The 17,793-nt window shown below is 40.8% G+C and overlaps 1 protein-coding gene across 1 annotated transcript; it reads left to right on the forward strand.

Moving 5' to 3' along the window:
* Window positions 1–2,024: 2,024 nt before the first annotated feature.
* On the forward strand, window positions 2,025–17,161 carry LOC308682418 (NXPE family member 3-like; the record flags this gene model as incomplete). Its single annotated transcript, XM_081352127.1, has 7 exons — window positions 2,025–2,090; window positions 4,641–5,000; window positions 5,290–5,705; window positions 5,796–5,866; window positions 5,985–6,188; window positions 6,951–7,291; window positions 16,964–17,161. 7 exons carry the CDS (start codon window positions 2,025–2,027, stop codon window positions 17,159–17,161), a joined length of 1,656 nt encoding a protein of 551 aa, XP_081208253.1.
* Window positions 17,162–17,793: the final 632 nt, after the last annotated feature.

Consider the following 17,793-nt stretch of genomic DNA (forward strand, 5'->3'; position numbering starts at 1 on the left):
TAGTGACGTGAACGATTGAGTCTTCCTGGCAGAACTTGCGCTAGCTTCATTTCTGTAAATTAAAAGACCCACTGCCACAAAGAATGGAGAAGCAGGACATGACCAAATAAGGGATGATAATTTGCTCTGACCTAATATTACAAAAAACAACTCACACAAACCTTGTCAGTTTTAAATCTTCTGAGAAAAAACAGCTCTTTAATCTCCCTAACCAAGCGCTGGTTAATAACAGCAGCTCACGAACGTTAAGTTAGCTAACATTAAAGTTAGCAATAGCCAGCGGAAATTCAAAATGTATACACACGATGAACCCAAACAATATAACATTTAAAACTACTGCAAATAAAACAGTCACTTGGATAAAGTACATTTTTCCAAAATAATTACTTACCGCTGAAAAGCAGACCATTGCAAATTCTTTTTTGACGTTCTGCTTAAAACGTCTGTCTCTGGCCACTGCAGTTGGCAGTTGCAGCAGAGATCAAAGTCCCATAATGCAATTTGAAATGTAAATAAACAGAAATACACCCATAAATGACGTTCTATGGACAATTTCTGTAAAATTATATTTATTTATAATTATTATACAGTAATACAACTATTAATAAACAGATATTTCTTAGAGTGTAGGCGCAGTGGCAGCCACAAGTGCCTGAAACCAGAACTTAATGTATAAATATGTTCAGATGTAGCAGTCCACGAGATTCGCGTGCCGTCAACTTGAACTGGGACCGGAATAGCCAGACCTTGATATGGCTTTCGCCATCCAGCGAGCTTGATGCATTGGGCCAGGGGCTCTGAACTTTGTATAAGGTGATTTCACTCGCATGAAGATTAGCATTAGTTTCAGCAGCTCTCTATAATCATCTCTCGGCTGAATATCCTGCAGCTGCTGTTCACAGAATGCAATGGCTTCATCTCGGATAACAGAAAGCTCAGATGAGGTGAAATCATCTGAAAATGCATCATCATAAATTTTCTGATCAATGGATGACCATTGTCCTTGAAAGCGCTTGAGAATGAGGACTTCCAGTGCCTTGCTGGGTCCCATACAAACTGCAAATGCGGCAGCCAACAGTAACTCCAATATATGATGCCGACAACCAAAATGTAGAAGTGGCCGTCCAAGCAGATGCTCTAGAAGGATACAGGCTCCAGACAGTCTGCCAGTGTTGGAACTGGTCGTATCGAAGCACCAGAGGCGGACAGAGTACACAGCTTCATTACTTGAGTAAAAGTACAGATACCGCTTGCTAAATTTTACTCAAGTACAAGTAAAAGTACTACAGTCAGATGTCTACTTAAGTAAAAGTACTGAAGTACTTGTTTTTAAAAGTACTTGAGTATCAAGAGTACAAGAGTACATTTTTCTAAATATTGCATTACTACTGCCACAGTGCTTATATTGGTAAACACAGCAAACACTTAAAGCGAAAACTATCATTAACTTGTTCAGAAAATTGAAATAGTCTGGCAAGGTGGGGCCACGGGTTGGCACATTCCCGGGATGGAACTGCTGCGTCTTAATCCATTGTTTCGTCCATGGTTTCGTCTCTTATCTAAATATGACAATGGAGTTGACTTTGGCGGAAAGCTGAAGGTGATTGCTGATAGGCTGTCCCAATCAGTGGCGCCAGCACAATCCAATCACATTTGAGAGGGAAAAAAAATAATTGAGGGTTTCCGAGAATTTTTTAATTTATTTTTTTTAGAAGAATTAACGGGTACTCACGGTTATGGATATAAATGTAGCGGAGTAAAGAGTACAATATTTGCCTCTCAAATGTACTTGAGTAAAGTCATGAGTACTCCCCAAAAATTATACTCAAAATTGTACTTAAGTACTGTACTCAAGTAAATGTACTCCGTTACTGTCCGGCTCTGCAAAGCACATACCACGAACAAGATGGTCCAGTCCCCATTCTCTGATGGCATTGTAAACTGCCTGGGCCTCTGCTTGCCCTGTTCCTGTGGAAATCTTTGGAATGGCCAACAGCTTCTTTTCCCCCATTGTTGAAACCAGAATGGGCAGCCTGTTCACCTTTTCTTTACCTGTTAAGTCAAGCATCAACTTGCCATCCCAGTGGACCGTTAGCGCCGTGTTTGGTATGAATGATTCTACAATGCCAGCGGCGGTTGCTTCTCTGTGTTTTCGACGTTGACGCTGGATGGTTGACCTGTTTAGAGCAAGAGCTTCTGGGTCTTGTCCGAGAGCCTTGGCAGATTTGAAAACAATCATCATGGCAGCCCTGTCACTCTGTAAATTTCTATCAAGCATTGTTGACAGAGGAGCTGATATAATGTGATGGCGACCCCGTTTCAGTGGTGATGCACCAGGCCTACTTGTGGTGGATAGTCCAGGATTTCCATCTGATTCTGATGAACTATTCTCAGAATTATTGCTGCTGCTGCTCTCCAACACAACTTTTTTTCAAGAGAATACTTCTTTCTTGTTCAGAACGATGGCGTTGGCTTTGCAATTTATCCTGCTTCTCCTTCTGCTTCTGTTGCTGCAGCAACAACACTTTGTCTACACCCAACATGCAACCAGGTTGTCCTTTTTGCCGCTGAAGTTCGAGGAAGAACTTATCCTTCTCTCTCTCTTCTTTTGAGTAAGTCTCTGCATCAATTAGCTCAATAGCATTTGCATGTGCAATGTCAAACAACCCTGCAATCATTTCTGTGAAAGTGGCTTCGTTAGCCCCTTGAGTCTTTGTTTGGTGATTCGTGTTCTTTGTCAACCTCTTCCAGTCACAAAATAATTGCTTGAGTTTTATAATGGAGTCTTGTCGATGCTTGACCGCAATTCTTGCCCGGAACCTAAATTCTTCCACTCTCTGTATGGTACTGTTTGCTGCTGCTTGAATATCCTCTTTCAGAACATTGTGACGATGATAAAAATGTCCGAGAATGATGGTCCCTGTGGGTAGCTTAGTCCCTTCAATTCCTTCCACATGGCTAACAAGATAATATTCTTGACAATAATCTTGCGAGCGCGTAGCAACTGTCCTTCCCGTCGCCATTGGACTCTGCTGTTTGCGAAGTGCTGAAGTGCTGACGACCGCAAATCACAGCCAGTAATGGCAAATACTTGAAATAAGTCACAAAAGTGGCAAATTAACACAATTTATGCTTCTGCAAGAAATGCATAGAATATATTTTGTGCAAAATACGTGTAAATTCAGAATTGCCATTAAATAAGCAAGTATGTCATTTAAATAGTTGAGATAAAATTAGGCAAGTGGTATTTATCACACATTGAGCATAATAACTGATTATACAAAACTTCATCGTCATCGAGTCACCTCTAAATATTGTTCAAATGAGCTCATATTTTGCCTGAATTATTTTTTCATGTATTGGAACAAATTGAGGGGGTCAGACAAAACTTGAAAAATAAGGGCCACCTTAATATATATCTTTTTCAATCCTTTTTTTTTTTTCTTTTGTATTTCTAAAAAATAATTTTCTTTTGAGATCATTTTATGGTACTAATTAATATTTATGCAATAATTATGGTCCATTTTTGCAGTTGAAAATAATAATAATACAATTAAATTAATGCAGAATTTTAGATTAATATAGAGACTATGCCTTTTAAATCCAATTTTTGAAGGCAATCTGCCACTGACATTTAGCACATGCGGAAGCGCATCACATGTTCAGTCCATAGGTATGTGTTTGAATATATATGTTTGCAAGCGTGTAGTCCTTTACAAATCAACCTTATCAAACTGGCCTTAAAAATGTATAAAACAGAATTATTTATGGCGTCCGCGTAGCCACGTGGTGACTCTGTACAGAGGCCTTCACAGGGGAGAGACTAGTTGACACTTCAGGGCTGCGTTGCCGTCGTGTCCAGGCGCAGGTCCTTCATCAGATCTGGATACGGCCTGGATCCGACGAACTGCGGTAAACCTCGGGATTAACAGAGAGACTAACATTAGCGTAGACGCCATCCTTCTTATGGTGTAACAAGTACATCATGATTTATGGGAAGTGTTCCCGGTTCCGGCTGACCTAATCTATGCAGCCTAACATTGAATTATAGAAGTCTTTAATGTGTTATGTGTATACTGGGCCAAAGATATGTGTTTTTAGTCTAGATTTGAACTGACAGTTATTGTAGATGTAGACCACATGAAGTACATTTTCTAAGTTGAACTAACTAAACTTTTTTTTTTTTTTTTTTTTTCAGTGTAGCACCACAGACCATTGTGTTCATAGTGTTCAATGTTACTTATCGTTGTTTCCGCATATTTATTGGACGTATTTGAAGAAAAAAAAAGACAAACTTCAGTTTTAAGTATTATCATAATTATTTTAAAATAACAGATAAAATGTCGAACATATAGCCATCTTGATGAGAACTAAGGTCCCTTTGATGTTCCCTTTTGACTTGTTGAGTAGAGACAATTCTTTGCTTTTGAACCCATGATGGCGTTGCTAGCGCTACATAGTAGGACCTAACCCATTCACACTTTGTGCATGATTTCACCAACTGCAAATGAGATCCACATAACTTTAATAGTATTATCCAGAAATGATCTTTATCTACAATAAATAAATAATTTATATATAGAACAAAAAAAAAAAAAAAAACAGAATTTGGTCGATTTAAAATTCTGGTCCTCTCCCAGGCTCTATGGGGATTGAATCGTGGGATCCAAATAAGACCATTTCAGCCCCCCAGACCTAAACCAGTTCCACGAAATAATAATTCTTCATCTACAATATCCGCTCATGACATGGGAATCAGTGAAGAGGAGTGGGACCGGCTACAGAAGGCTCTGGTCTGGCCTGGTCCAGATCAAGAAATCACTCAGCTGGATCAGAGCACAAGCCCAGTCCACTCAACATTCTCTATTGTGGGACTCAAGGAGAGTTACAAAGTGGGAGAAAAGATCTCTGTTACCATCACAGCCAGAGACCACAACAAGAACCTGAAAAGATATGGAGGAGATTTTTTCCAAGCAAAGCTATTCAATTCAGAGCTAAAGGTGTGTTTGTTTTATATTATTTTTAAATTTTTCTTTTTATAAAAATTAAGACACTGAGTTTGTGTTAAGCCCCCAACGGTGCCTTCCACGCAGCGAGGGGATCGGTAGGTTTAAGGTTGAGGGTAGGGTTAGCTGCCATTGGGGGCTTAAAACACCATCGAGCAAGTTTCATTTGCTGTTAATGGTTGATTTACATTTTATAATTACATTTTTATATGCTTTAAAATTGGATTTACTAACAGACATTAGTTTTCTGCATTATACTTAACCTTCTCTATTCTTCTTGAAGGCGAGTGTGTACGGGGAGGTTGTGGATCACTGTAATGGGACTCACTCTGTTGATCTTCTTCTGCCCTGGGAAGGTCAGGCACAAGTTTATGTACGTCTAGAGCACTCCAGTGAGCTTGTGCAGATTCTTCAAAAATACAGGGAGTCCTCATTTCCACGCAGCCACTATAATGGCTATTTTGAAGGGCCAGGACCCAATAAAACCAGGATCAGTGAAGTAGTACAATGCAATCTTAAGTGGGGTGCAGATGGAAGTTGGAGTAAAGGTGACTGCTGCTGTGAGTATAAGGATATAAAAACAGGGACGGTGTGGCAGTGTGAGAGACCAAAGGGACTTTCTTGTGACAAACTGGTTCATCACTCTTACGGAGGTTTGGAAAACCCATTAAATACTTTTGAGAAGCAAATTTTCACAGAGTAAGTGGGAAAGGATTCAAAATGAATTACAGAGGAATTGTAAAACCAGAAAAACTGTGGAAGATGTTTTGTTTTTTTTTCTCTCTACAGGACATTAACAAATGTTGCTATTACTGGATACACACAAATCATAAATGTCCTTCCCAACACTACAGGCATTGGTATGTTAATATATAAGGACCGATATAATCTAAAATCAAATGTAGTTAGTATGCAAGAGAATTAAGAATTTGCATAATTACGGCACAGTCTCTTCAGGTAAATGTTTCTTTTCTTTAGGCACAATGGAGAGATGCAGATCTGGCATGACGACACCAGTTCCTGCAGGGTTTTATCTGAAAGATGTCTGGAAGTCTTTTGTGTGCAACACCCAAAAGTTCAGTTCTTCACACATGGGAAATTGCCTTAAAAACAAGATTGTCTACTTGATGGGAGACTCCACTACAAGGCAGTGGTTTGAGTATTTAGAAAGTAAAGTGCCAGGCAAGTTGTTCATAAATGACATTGATGGGAGGGTGGCGGGGGATTATTTAAAAATGTTCTCATGTTATTTAAGACTTGATGTCATAAAAGTAATATAACTGAAATATACAGAAGCCCCAAAAAGTATTTGGATACTTCATCAACAAATGCATGAATGTCTTGCAATTACACCAAAATATTAAATCAAGTGACAATTGTTTTTAAAGACATAGGTCACACTGTATTTTTTTTTCCTCATTGCAACATGTAATTGCAAAAATTCATAAAGAATTTGTTTGCATCTAATGCAATGACATTCAGACATGCAAATGAGTCAGTGCATCTTAAAGGGATAGTTCACCCCATAATGAAAATTCTGTCGTCATTTACTCATCAACATTCAAACATTCAATATGGGTGAGTAAATGACAGAATTAAAAATTTGAAGTGTACTATTCCTTAAGTGCCATATTTTCATATTTCTAGAGCAGGGTTCACCAAGCTCAGTCCTGGAGGGCCGCTGTCCTGCAGAGTTTAGCTCCAACCCCAATTAAACACACCTGAACCAGCTAATCAAGGTCTCACTAGGCATACTAGAAACTTTCAAACAGGTGTGTTGAAGCTGGTTGGAGCTAAACTCTGCAGGAGAGCGGTCCTCCAGGACCGAGAATGGTGAACCCTGTTCTAGAGGGCTGCTGTGTACAATAAAAAGTAGCTTTGCAAAGTTGTTTAAGAAATAAATGAAACAATGAGTCTAATGTAAGTTTTACTTATCTTATTTAGACATAAAAAGAATGGACCTCCACACTCCTCGTACCAGTGGACCCCTGATGGCTGTAGGGTTAAAAAATAATAGCATTGTTTACTGGAGGCCACACGGTGTTCCTTTGCGATTTCCTAAAATGCTCATTACTGACTTGCACTATATCAGCAATGATATTGATGAAATAGCTGGTGGTCCTCATGCAGTTGTTGTCTTTACAATATTTGCCCACTTGGCTTATCACCCAATAACATTTTATGTGCATGAAGTGGCCAAAATCCGTCAGTCTGTTGTTGCATTGTTGAGTCGTGCACCAGAGACTACCGTCATCATCAAGTCTGGAAACACTGCAGGATTAAAGGTACAATTGCTCATTTTCCAATCCTACTCCATTTCCAATAACTTTCTATCTTGTATTCGTAATATGGTACATTTGTCCTGCTGTCTTTATATTAGAAACACAAATATGCATGTGCTGAGGTGACACTTCATTTTCCAATTCATGCCATATTCCATCCCTTAAAGGTGTTTCAGTCATATTCTGTCAGTACAAACCTGTATAATTGTCTTCCATGGTTTTGCAGAATAAAAGTGGATGGGTACCAAAGTACAAGCAAAGTAGTCCATATGACTCAAGCACTATTCCATGTTTCAGAAGGCATATGATAGTTATGTGAGAGAAACAGAATTAAATGTAACGTACTCGGTTACTAACGTAACCTTGGTTCCCTGAGAGTATGCAACGAGTATTGCATAGCTAATATGCAGTGGGGAATATTGAATACTCCTCAAGAATATTGAAGCCTATATTTAAAATGCAGTGCAGCTGCACAGCGAGCATCAGCAGAGTGATAAGCTCACCCATTGGCTTTGCTGCGGCAACTGCACAAACCAATGGCGAAGCGGCTTTGACGCGCGAACCAATCAGGCAGCTTGGCACCCAGCACGTCAGAACCCGCCAGAAGGGGCATAGCTTATAGCTATAAAAGCCCATCATTTTCGCCATAGCATCAGGTTAAATCGATTGAAGCAAAGCACCTAGCAGATTGCAATAGTGCGGCAGGCTACGCAATACTCGTTCCCTACTCTCAGTAGTTAGTAACCAAGTATGTTCCCTTTCAAGAACGGTCACTTCGTATTGCGTAGCTAATACGCAGTGGGGACGCAATGCAAAATGCCGCACATTAGCAACTGACTTTGTCCAGAACTGGCGAACAGCCAGAGGTACACAGAAAGACACAAGACACAAAAACTCCTAAAAGGATATGAATCTCTGCAAGAACCAGACATGAGTCGGGTCCTTGTGACATATAAGAGGTCTGGAACCTTCTGGCCCCTTTGAGGAAACGAACAACAAGGTCATTTTCTCCCAGTGATTGGCCCACTACAGGAGCATGGTAGGTTGCTATGACTGCCACATATATTTTGAGCATGTAGTGGGAGCGTTCCACGTGAAAAAAAAGCTCTTGAAGAAAAGAGTATCACTGCTACCACACACGAACGGGGGTCGAGGTCCCTAGCTGCGCACAAGCTGGTGAAAACCGACCACTTCAGAGCATAGAGGCTCCGAGTAGACGGCGCTCTTGCCTCAGTAATGATATTTAGTACTCCTTCTGGGAGGTCCCAGGATACCCGTTGAGGGGCCACACATGGAGGGCCCACAAATCGGAACGATTTGACCCAGGGGCCTCATATATCAATCTTGCGTACACACAAAAACTTTGTGTACACCAGCTTTCATGCTCACGGTCGGATGTACTAACAGTGAAATTAACGCGAGAATGTGCATTCCTCCACGCCAATTTCATGTCTGGCGTATGTACATTTCTCATTGTTTTTGTCTGTTGGCGACTCTTACAGGCAATGAAGTGAAGTTGCAAACATTACACAACAAATTGTTCTACAAGTCTATCGCACCACCACATGTGGGAAGCATTGCTATTAATTTGCAATTTATAAAATAAATGACATAAATGTCACACAAGCCTTATGGGAATATTCTATCAATTATGCAATTAAAGCTGCCGTCGGCAACATCTTTTTTATCATATTCAGTGAAATCGACACTATAATTCGACAGAACAACATAAATAAGGTGGTTTTAGAAAAAAAAAAACGAGCTTCTAACTCCACCTGGATCGTGTTATTTGTTTTGCAAAAATCCACCACTCCAGGATCATCGTGTCCAATCTGCGCAGGGGGGTGTGAGATCTGACTGTCAATCACAGGTCGTGCACACGCCACAGATCCCCCCTGTGATGCGCACGTTACAATATCACATGCACACGACATGCCTGAAGTTCGCCTGAAGATTGCACGAAGCGTGATGGCGGAGAGAAAATCTACTAACAAGCTTACAATTCCTCGGTTATTGCTATCTATGGATAGATGAGTCCATGGTGTTGATCGATGCTGAAGAGACGGACGCGTTCACAGAAAATCAGGTACACACGCAATGACGAGCACAACCTCGATGGGAGGGTGCTCGCTGGTAGTGGGGGAGGGGCATGAGAGTTGTAAACATTCAAAATTTTGGCTAAGTCGACCCAATCTGCCAGACTTGCCGACTGCAGCTTTAAGTAAGAACATATAAAAGCATATGCAAATTGCTACAACCCTTAGTCTATAAATAAAATATATAATATAATATAATATAATATAATATAATATAATATTAATAAAAATATTAAATATTAATTAAAATATCATATAAAATTATATATATATATATATATATATAATTTATATAATAATAATAATAATAATAATATAATAATACCGCATTGACGGCATCAGCCAAACTCTCCCACTCATATTTTTTCCTTTTGTTATTAATTCCGGAGGACAAAGTTCCAAATAAAATATTTTTTCTCATTTCTACCTCCAATAGTAGCACCTCCAATTCACTTTCTGTAAATTTCACTGTCATTTTCAAGTTTCGTTTCTTGCCGCTTGCTTTAGCCAATTTCTTACTGCTTTCTTTTGCCCAAGTGGACTCATTACCATATTTAAATTGATTTAATTAAGGGAGGACACTGGGTTGTGCTCGTGCATGTGCACTCAATTTTACGTTAATTGGTATGTACAAAGAGAATATGCGTGGGATCCTTCGTACGCAGAGATTCAGACATCTGTTTTTTTTTTGTGCGTGCACACATTTACAGCTTTGTCCGTAAGCAATGTTTTAGTATGAATTCAATGCAAGTCTTTGTACATGAGGCCCCAGATCTCCCCGTTCCCCTGTGTGAGGAGGTCCTTCCACACAGGTATCGGCTAGGGGCTGTGTTTGACATCTGCACCAGTGCTGGGAACAAAACTTGGGTTCTCCAGAGGGGGGCTACTAGAAGGACTGCGCATCTGCTCTCCCTGATCCACTTAATGACTTGTGGTATCATCGAGACAAGGGGAAACGTGTAGAGTGGGCACCTGGGCCAGGCATGGGCCAGCACATCCCTGTTCTTTGAAAAGAACATTGCACAGTGAGTGTTGCTTTCTGAGGCAAAAAGGTCGACCTCCACCCTTGCAAACACACTCCAGATCAGATGGACCATCTGAGGGTTGAGAGACCACTCCCCCTGGGGAGTTTTGTCTCGGGATAGCACCCCGATTTTGAATGCCCGGGACGTGAGCAGCTCTCAAGGAGAGCAGCTTGGTTTGTGCCCAGAGGAGGAGGTGCCTGGCCATGACATACAGGTTGTCTGATCTGAGACTGCCCTGGCGATTTATGTAGGACACTACCGACATGTTGTCCGTTCGGACTAAGACATGGTGTCCCGCCAGGTCTGGCAGAAACGCTTTGAGCGCTAGACAAACCGCTCTCATTTCGAGGCAGTTGATATGTAAGCACTTTTCTGGGCTCGAGCAAAGGCCGGAGACAGGCTTGTTCTCGTGCAGCGCTCATCAACTTAGGTTGGAGGCATCTGTGAAGATCACTTTCCTCCTGGAGGCCACACCCATGGTCACACCAGACTGGTTCCACTGGTACTGCTACTGGCACCAGACTGGGACCTTCCATGGAGACAGGGCTCTTATGCAGCCGTGGTTCACTCTGATGTGCAGGCGTCCTGATCGCCATGCATGGGTTGGCACACAGCGTTTTAGCCAGTGCTGTAGAGGGCGCATATGCAGTAACCCCAGTTGGAGTACTGACGATGCCGCCACCATAAGGCCCAAAAGCCTCTGAAATTTCTTGAGTGGCGAGTGAGCTCCCGCACTGAAAGATGGAACCAGCCGTTGGATAGAGAGGACGCACTCTGGCGTGAGCCGCGTTCCCATCAGCATTGAGTCGAATAATATTGCCCAGAAAGGATATATTCTGGCTTGGTGACAGTCTGCTCTTGGGAAAATTGATCTTGAGCCCGAGGCATTCCAAATGGCCGAGGAGCCAGGATCTGTATGTCAATAACTCGGTTTTCAACTGAGCTAGAATGAGCCAGCCGTCGAGGTAATTCAGCACGTGCACTCCCCGTTGTCTCAGGGGAGAAGTGCTGTGTCCGTGCACTTCGTAAATGTACAGGGTGCTAGAGACAGACTGAACAGTAGGACCGTGTATTGATAAACCTGCTCCTCAAAGGCAAATCTCAAGAATGGCCTGTGGTCTATGGGCGTTATCTGTATATGAAAGTAGGCATATTTCAGATCCACTGTGAAAAAACAATCCCCCGGATGAACTTGTGCAAGGATTTGTTTGGTGGTTAACATTCTGAATGGTCATCTAATGAGGGCTCTGTTCAAATATCTGAGATCTAAGATGGGCCTGGTGCCACATTCTTTCTTTGGTACAAGAAAATAGCAACTGTAAAAACCCGACTGACTCAGCAGGTTTAACCCTCTGGGGTCTAAGCTGTTTTCCTGGCCCTGGAGGTGTTCTGACATGCTCTGACATTTGTGCTTTTTTCTGTTACTTGTGACATTTTCATGGCTAAAGTCTAATTACACTGTATTCAGCTCAAACTCTGCTACAGTAATATATCAGCAGCATGTATGTAAAAGTTTGTAGTTTTGAGATGACATTTATGCATGGTTTGTGAAAATACAAAAACATTCTCACTGAAATAAGGCCATGAAACCCATACTGATTATTTCTTCACAAGACTTTTGAAAATTGTATCACGTAGCCTAGAATATTTGCTCCAAAACTATGTGAAAATCATCCTGACTGCTCATTCAGATAAGACAATATATTGATTTAAAATTTGTACGACGTGTTTTGTGTGAGAAAGCTTTATGCGGGAGGTGTGATCACATCATTAATATGTAAGCTTTTCACACCTGAGAAAGACAAAGACCCTCCCCTAACAGCCCTATTAGGAGCTATCAGGCCCTATCATTCTGAGCAACCTTGCACAAAGAATGAGGAGATTTAAAAAAAAAGAATGGCTTTTTGATTGTTTGGATTTATTTACAACACAACATAATCCAAAGATACAAAACAAATTACAAAAAAGCACTTATTGAAAACAATGATCCAAAGACAGAAACCTTTGTGCCATTCCTAAAAACATTGTGCATACTAGGGGTGTGCAAAGCAGCCGGTATTTGTATCTGTATTTGTATTTGTTGAGAGGGGAAAAGTATTTGTATTTGTATTTGTATTCGAGTAAAATTCAAAATAGGTGTAAAAATCCAGTTTTTTTGCGTTACACTTCTAATTTACGTTATAGTGTAAGTATTCTTTAATTATATCCATTATAATAATTATGGATATGCAATATTGGTTGATGTTTTTCCATAAATCCAGCAATGAACATGTAACAAGGAACGTCATTGAAAAGAAAATAACATAACAGCCATTACATATGTTAACGTTACTCTGTCAACAGCCTATTGTCTAAATTACCGAGCTAACAGAGCTACTAGTGTTGTCACGGTACCAAAATTTCAGTATTTGGTACCAATACCTGTGAAAATCCACGGTTCTCTGTAACAATTTCGGTACCGAAGCTTAATTTAGATTAAATTTACATATATTAAAGCGTATATCACGGTTACAAAGATGGAAACTGTAGTATTAAAAACACTTTACAATAATATTCCATTTGTTAGATAACATTAGATAAAATGACCTAACAATAAACAATAGTTAGGCTATATACTGTCGCAATTATTCTCCTTGGGGTTAATTTAAAAATACATTTTTAAAATCAAAAGTTAACATTATTTATGTTAACATTATTTAATGCACAATGAATGAAGTGAACAAACATGACCAATCAAGTATTTGTATTAAATAACATTCACAAACATTAATTAATGTTGTAAAAATATATTGTTCACTCAATGTGTTGATGTTAGATAACGCATTAAGTAACGTTAATGAATGGTATCTTATTGTAGTGTTACCAAACAGGAGATAAAACATGTTTTATTTGACTTGACTGTACTTTTATTTAATCCAAAACTGCATTCATATTTAATTTTAAAAGAGCTTTTTAAACCTGCTAAGAGTTATCCAGCCAAGAATAAGCCTAGAACTGCTTTTCTGACGGACTGATAATGACATAATGACGGCTTTTTATTTCATTTCTCATCTCCATAAATATATCTAAAGCTAATGCAAGGGCTAGAAATCAATGAATTCTTTGCTGATACTTCCTCGTCATCATGAAGAGCGCAGTTCGCACCGTTTTCTCCTGTCCACAAGCGCTTGCCCTCCTGTGGCGTCTGTCGTTGCTATGCAGCGCGCCGCTCGCTTATAAGCGCGCTTGCCGCGCGCCTACATTTGAAATCTGCACGCTCAAAAAACACGCTATGTGAACTACCCCTTATGACAACGTGACATTAGCCTAATCCAAAATATTTCAGCCACCACATCAGCAGCACCGCCGGTCGCCATGTCTCATGAGGAAACGCAGCTTTTTAATATAAAGTTTTTCTTGTTCCCGAATACAAATATTTTTAAAAGTATTTGTTCGAAATAAGTATTCGTAAAAAACACATTATTTGTGCCTTTCCGAATACCGTATTCGGGTTCGGCTCCACCCCTAGTGCATACCTTTCATTTCCAAGGTGTTTGATTTTCACTTTACCATGTTCATGTACAGAGACTCATGTGAATGTTAAAGTCAGCAGGACTCGGTGGCATCTGGGCCCTGAAAGAAAAAAAAAAGACACTGATATCAAGAGAAAGGCCTGCACGATTTTGGGAATACATTTTTAGATTTTTCTGGTTAAAATTGCTTTTTAAAATTCACAGAATACACACACACACACATTTTTTCAACAATATATAATATAATGAACACCAGGTTTGTTGTGCCTTGTAGGCATAGGCTATGCGCAGTGCTGCATAAAATAATAATAACAATAACCTATAGCAGCATATACATCTTCCAAAAGATTTCAGTAACAACTAAGCTAGAGAAAAATATATTGATTATCATATGTTACTTCAAATTTCCATTCGTTATGATGATATGAAATGAGATAATAGTAGAAACATGAAGCCTAATGTTTGGTGCGTTTTGCTTTTCAAACGCGACCGCGCTCCAAAATATGATACATTCAAATGCACAGCATGCTGCAAAATATGATACATTAAAACGTGATTGCGCTCCAAAATATGAAACATTATGGTTACCATATACATATCTACGTTTGAGCAGATATCCACAAATACAGTAACAGTAAACACGGTTCTAAATATTATAATATTCACCATATATCTAGCAACAGTTCAACTGCAATGTGAAATTTATGCAACAATAACAAACTAATATGTAAGAATTTCTTACCTTACATCTTTCTTGTCCTCAAATCGCGTTCTTCTTCTTCTGAGGTAAATCCAATGTAAGCTCACGGTGCGTCTTTCAAACTCGACGAAAAGCAGAGACTTGTGAAGTTTTTTCGTGCTTTGTTTTTGAGGTAACGTTCGCGTTCCATGTGGAGATTTGCATGTGAATCTCTTTTGCGCGCATGGGCGTAGTCAAATTAAAACTAATGAGCAAGCGTTTGAGATACTGGACATCTTGTTGGTTTTATACAAATTACTTAAACAGAGAATATTTGTTTTCAGTTTGAATCCGATCATTTAAAAGTACACACTTAAATGTTTATAAAGGTATATGGGATGATAAATGTTTGACAAGTATTTGCTGAGTTTGGTTTCAGTTTATAGACGTGCTCAAGAAAAAAAGTTCACCGCGACAGGGAGGCAGAAAGCACAGCCTGTTTGTTTAGACACAAACAAAAGTAGAAATACCACAGATTCTTTTTTTATATTTCTTTTTTTTTTTGCATGACCATAAATGACGGAGTAATTTAAGTTTATTGTGCTACAATGTGAAGAAAATCCAGCAAAATGCGCGGGCGCGTTTGTCGACCCCAGAGGGTTAATATTTCAGTTCTAAGCATGTGAGCCACGCTGCTTCTCACCAAAGTCTTGATGACCGCCTGAAAGCACGGGGGTCTGCGAGTGAATTGAAGTGAGTAGCCTCGCTTTATAGTGTTCATTACCCAACTCAACACACCGGGGATGGCTTGCCAGGCCTTGGTCCATGTGGCTAGGGGTTGAATGACAATTGAGGATGGGCCGCCTAGTATAGGGGGACCTAGTACCTGTGTGTTGTGTTTTGTGCTCATACATGCTTTGGGGCTGGCTTGCCAGGCCTTGACTCGACTGGATTGAGATAGAGTGACAACTGGGGATGGGCCGCCAAGTGAAGGGGGACCGGATACCCAGGTGTTGTGTGCTTGAAGCATGCTCTTTTTGTGCTTTATTTGTGTTACTGTAAAAACAGCGTTTGTTTGTAGGGGCGCATGGGGGGCCTGCTGGTGCCCAGGCAGAAACCAACCACCCAAACAGCTCAAGGCCCACTCAAGCCCGAGATCTGCGACGGCCGCGGTGAGGATGCGCAGCATCTCCGAGTCCGAATTGGTCCTGGCAGCGCTAGAACTGGACTGAGAGAGAAGTCTTCCTCGGACGCTGCGATGGAGAGGCTGTTGTCCTTTTCATCCTCGTCCTATCCGCCAAATGAGACGAAACCCACCGCTCGCTGGGAGGGGCGCTGGTCCGCCTGGGTGAACAGGACCGGCGAAGGGGATTGTGATGGCGAAAACAAGGCACAAGGGGACGTGGCACTCCATGCGCTTGGGGTGCCATTGGCTGCGACGCTTCTTCTTTTGCGGCTCAAGGAGGGCGGGAAAAGAAAGAGCGGGTAGAGTGGTATCGCCGTCCTTCTTAAAGAGAGCTAACCGCGTTCGCAGCATGGAGATGGGCATGCTCCTTTCACTGAGAGCAGCCTCTGGCAGAAAGTGCTGCTTCCGTGTGGGCAGCTCCCAGGCACATAGTGCATTCCGTGTGCCTGTCAGCACTGTGCAAGTGAGATCTGCATGACGCAAAGAGAGAAGGCGGCATTTGCAACAACGCTCGCGTTTTCTCTGAAATTTAGCCTTTTTACAAGCTGTGCGTCACAAGGCTAACACGCAGTAGAAGTAAAAGGATATTGCGTCGACGCCAGATGTCCACAGGAGAACAGCGACAGAAGAGAAGCAGTTTTTGAAGAGAATAAGGCACTAGTCTGGTGTAGAAGGCTCGTTCCAGCTGAAAAGGCTTGATTCCACGGCGAAGACTTCAGAGTGAGGCAGTGACATGAAGGTCGCTGAAGGAGATTAAATTGGATGCTATGGCGAAAATGATGTGCTTTTATAGCTATAAGCCACGCCCCTTCTGGTGGGTTCTGATGTGCTGGGCGTCAAGCTTCCTGATTGGTTCGCGCGTCAGAGCCGCTTTGCCATTGATTTGTGCAGTTGCCGCTACTGATGCTCGCTGTGCAGCTGCACTGCGTTTTAAATATAGGCTTCAATATTCTCGAGGAAAGGATTTCATTTTTTTAATTAACTATTCCTTGTTTTCCCCCTATTAGATAGGCCTACAAGGTCAAAGTTTAATGTCAGTTATCACAGGTGACAGACAAAAATTTAAGTAACCTACTCAGCACTGTTTCTGGTAGAAAATGCAAACAATGTAGTTTATATAAACCAAGTTAATATTAATGCTTGTATTATTGTCTGTTACTGATCTGTGTTGTTACAGGATATTTTTCAAAGTGATTGGTATACAATACAGATGAATACAGTGATGCAGGAGATGTTCCGAGATATTGACGGAGTAATCTACATCGATGTCTGGCAGATGACGTCCTGTCACTATCTACGTGAAGATATTCACCCAGGTCCTGTTATCATTGCTAATGAAGTCGACATGTTGCTCTCATATATCTGTCCTGCCTGACACAATAGAATAATATTTACCTTACTTTTTTATAATATACCAAGGAATGTATGTACCTACAGTGAAAAAATGAGCATCTGTAAGAAACTTCTGGTATACATATTGTTAAAACTTACCAAGCTTAGCCCCTACCTGCTTAATGTAAACCTGTATAATCTCAAAATTAATTAAATTAAATTCATTATTTATTTTTAACCTCAACCTTTGGCTCCAAGAACTGGGGTAACTTTCAGGGTATGTAAATGGCCATAGTGGTATTCCGTGGTTATTTAATTGTATGTTCACGAGTTCACACTTACATATAATTTTGAAGGGGAAAAGTTTAATGCGTATTTGGCGTGCTGTCCGGAGGCAGGGCTCCGAGCTCGGAGTCCGGCCCGAACCCAGAGTACTCCCCCCGTATGTAAGTGTTTAGGACTAGAAGCGTGGAGAAGGGGTGGTGGAGGGATGCTGCAAAAACTGTCAATGAAATGAGGTGAGACTCCTGAGTATATATACACCTCTTACCATTGATTGCTGAGTGCTCTCCACTTCTGTTAATTATCTAAACGTGCTCCTCCCGAACCTTGTTAATAAAACGTCATTTATTATAATAGTGTATATAGTGTTACTGTAGATGTTGTGTGCTGGGG

This window comes from Scardinius erythrophthalmus, assembly GCF_964197995.2.
Source record: "Scardinius erythrophthalmus genome assembly, chromosome: 22".
NCBI lineage: Eukaryota > Metazoa > Chordata > Actinopteri > Cypriniformes > Leuciscidae > Scardinius > Scardinius erythrophthalmus.